The sequence below is a fragment of the Condylura cristata genome, unplaced genomic scaffold (genome assembly GCF_000260355.1).
Source record: "Condylura cristata isolate star-nosed mole 26May11 unplaced genomic scaffold, ConCri1.0 scaffold00025, whole genome shotgun sequence".
NCBI classification, from domain to species: Eukaryota; Metazoa; Chordata; class Mammalia; order Eulipotyphla; family Talpidae; genus Condylura; species Condylura cristata.
Window position 1 is genome coordinate 31,236,064 of NW_004567126.1, and position 3,327 is coordinate 31,239,390.

At 68.0% G+C, this 3,327-nt stretch overlaps 1 protein-coding gene across 1 annotated transcript in view; it reads left to right on the forward strand.

The window, feature by feature from the left end:
• Positions 1 to 3,327, forward strand: part of MYO1F (myosin IF) — a gene marked incomplete at its 5' end in the record, with an annotated part of 19,362 nt that overhangs the window by 9,649 nt on the left and 6,386 nt on the right. The window contains 2 exons of the mRNA XM_004688956.2: positions 28 to 172; positions 3,186 to 3,300. Of these exons, the coding sequence (XP_004689013.1) occupies positions 28 to 172; positions 3,186 to 3,300 (260 nt within the window). The remainder of the gene's footprint in view (positions 1 to 27; positions 173 to 3,185; positions 3,301 to 3,327) is intronic.

The following is a 3,327-nucleotide window of genomic DNA, read 5'->3' on the forward strand; positions in this document are numbered from 1 at the left end:
GTGCCAGCCCCACCCTGCCCCGCCCAGGTACGCCATCCTGACCCCCGAGACGTGGCCGCACTGGCAAGGCGACGAGCGCCAAGGCGTGCAGCACCTGCTGCGGGCCGTGCACATGGAGCAGGACCAGTACCAGATGGGGAGCAGCAAGGTGTTTGTCAAGAACCCCGAGTCGGTAAGCGCGTGCCAGGCCGGCAGACACCGCCTCGCCTGCCGGCGGGCACAGGTCCCGCTCCTCGCCGCTCCGCTGTGACTGCAGGCACAGCCCTCGCCCCGCCGAGCCTCGTCTCCCATGTGGGGAGCCGGGGGGGCCACAGTGCCCTGCGGGACAGCTCGACGGAGCCCTCAGTCCCTGCCGGGAGGGGGGGCTCAGAGGGGCCGGCGAGCTCTTCTCGGGGGCTGGGGAGGGCGCAGGAGCCCTGGGCAAGCGAGGACAAGCTTCTGGAAGGGAGCAGCACGCAGCTTTCCAGGACGCGGCCTTATCCCTGGCTCCCTCCATCTTTCCTCCACGCCTTTCTTTTCTCTCTTCATCCCGTCACTCGCAAACGCCCGGAGACTCAGGTCAAATTCTCTTGTTGCAAGACCTGCCTCAGCCCTCGCCTGCCAAAACAAACCTCATTTCTCACCCCCGAGCTGTGAGCAAGCTCCCGGAACCTCTCGGAGGCCCCTAGCGCGGGAGGCCGCGCCGCCTCTGCTTCTGACTAGCAGGTGCCGGGGACCTGGACAGCACGGGCAGGCGAGGGAGCTGGGCGCCGGCCGCAGGCAGCTCGGGCGCGCCCCAGGGTCCCCGCGCACGAGGCAGGGACGGCGCCGAGCACCCCTCAGGTGGCAGATGAGGCCTTGCGCACTGCACGGAGCCAGCTGTGTGGTTTCTCAGCTACAGCTCAACAAAGCTGGGGGTGTTTCTTAAAGCCACAATGACAAGGACAAAAACCTGGAGCGGGAAGCCGGTGCGTGCCAGCTGGCCATCAGCTGCCACCTCGCAGGGGCAGAAAGCTGCTTCGCCAGACGCCCCGGGGAAGCCGGTCCCCCGGAGCCCCCAGTTCACAAGCTGCAGTGGGGGAAGGAGAGCGGGGTGCAGGGGGCTGGGTAAGATGGCCGCTCCCACGACACCTGGGCAGACAGTGAAGAAGGCTGTTGGCACAGGCCAGAACACACCCTGGGCACAGACCCGGAGGCCTCGGGCGCTGCGTCCGCACCTGCCCCCCACAGCACCCCCGTGGAGGCACTTTGCTCACAGGGAAAAACCCGCGTCTAGAACCGCTCGCTAAGTGGCCTTCCGGCTGGTCGAGACCTCCCCAGGCCACAAGTGTCCACGGCGCCCCGGAACAGCTGGCTGAGTCATGAGGGGCAGGGCAGGCCGGACACAGAGCCCCCCGCGATTCTGGCAACTTGTGTCACCTGACGTGGGAGATACAAACCTTGACCCTGGGGGGAAACTGACCAAATAAAACGCTGTGACTGCAGGAGGTGAAGCCCAGCGGTGACCCACATTTCCATCTGCACATTTTGAGGTGGATATGTGGAAATGTTACAGAGACAGAGATACCCTGAACATTCACACGGGAAAAGACAATCGTGATGAGAGTGATTTTCATAGCACGAAAAGAGAAAGAGCAGGGCGACAGCTCACCGGTGCTGCGTAACAGGAAAATCCAGGCTCAGACGGCGGGGTGCAGTGCGGACCTCTCTCTAGCAAACCGCCTGGGTTGGGGCCTTCTGATGTGGACTCTGCCTTGTAAACACAAACTCGGAGACGCCCTCCGTGCTTCCCGGCCGTCCAGCGGCCCCGCGGCCCCGGGGCGCCTGCCTCCGGCGCTGAGAGGGCAGCTGGCGGCTCAGCACAGCCGGCCCTTCCCCACACAGACCCACAGACAGCTTCGGGGGCCAGTGCCACTGACCGGTCCCGGGAAGCCCTTCCTGGCCACTGCTGCCGCTGGCGACCGAGCAAGCTTGGCTCCACCGTCCTCCCTCGTCGGTGACCGCCGGCGGGTGTGTCCATACCCCCTTGCTAGTCACACATCGGTCCTGGTGACCACAGTGTCCACTGGGGTCACCTCTTTTTGCCTTGATTTTCTCTGTCCTCAGAGAAGGCACATCCACAGATTCGGGGGGACATGAACTGGGGAACAGCGCTCGCCCAGTTCTTGTCAGGCTCAGCCCCGATGGGGGGCCTTGTGCACCCCTCACCCCGCCACTCCTGCCCGCTGCGGCATGAGATGCACCTAAGCTCTTCACACAGCGAACCCCCCCACAGCGAACGGGTCCTCACCTCCGGCAGAGGCAGGGAGCCTGGGGCCCTGGTTCCCTGTGCCCTGAAGAGCCGAGGGCGGGGGGCCCGCTTCCCTGAGCCCCCGCTGCCTGTCATCTCCTCGGGGGCCACCGCCGCACCTCCCTACCCCCAGACACACCGGACAGGGCAGCACGCGCCTGTACAGACCACAGCCTGCGGCCTGGGGGGCGAGCAGGACGCACCCCACCCCGGGGCGGCGAAGACCTGCCACAGCCAGGCTGTGAGGGTCCTCACGGGAGCTTCTGGAGCTCGCTTGGGTCAGCGGTCCGCAGAGGCTGGCCGGAGCCTGCTTTTCTCCTACACAAGCCCGCGCCCCGCGGCGCCCCGCGCCCGAAGGCAGGGCCTTTGCGGCCCACAGCCGGAGACGACCCCGCCGCCGGCTCAGACGGGCACCCGGTGCCCTCACGCTGCGGTTGTGCGGTGTCCAGGTGACCCCAGGAACCCTCGCCCGGCGCGGCCCGGCCTGTCCCGCCAGGGCTCATTCTCTGGCTCGAGACGTAACACTCAGAAGCCTTTTCTCTGCCTTCTGCAAAAGCCGCCTTTCCTGCCCCCGTGGCGCCTCCGCCGCGCTCCGCCCCCCGCACTGACGCTGCTTGACCTGCCCGCCCCGCGCCTGTGCGGTCACTACCGCCCGCGCCCCGAGGGCCCTGCACTAGGGCCGGGTGCCAGCCGCCCCCACCCCCAGCAGCGCGAGGGCCCCGCGACACCGCACAGCTAGTCGCGCGCGGGCACCTAAGTCAGCAAGGAAGCGCGGTCCGGGTCCAGAGCAGGCGCCCGGCCCGCGGGGGCTGGACGCGGGGCCAGGGCCCCCTGGGGCCAGGCGTCGGGAGGACCAAAGGGTGCGCCGGGCTGTGAGCGGCAGCCCGAGGGAGCGCCCACGCCGCCCTCTCCGCAGCTCTTCCTGCTCGAGGAGACGCGCGAGCGCAAGTTCGACGGCTTCGCGCGCACCATCCAGAAGGCCTGGCGGCGCCACGTGGCGGCGCGGAAGTACGAGGAGATGCGGGAGGAAGGTGAGTGGCGGCGGGCGCGGCCGCGGC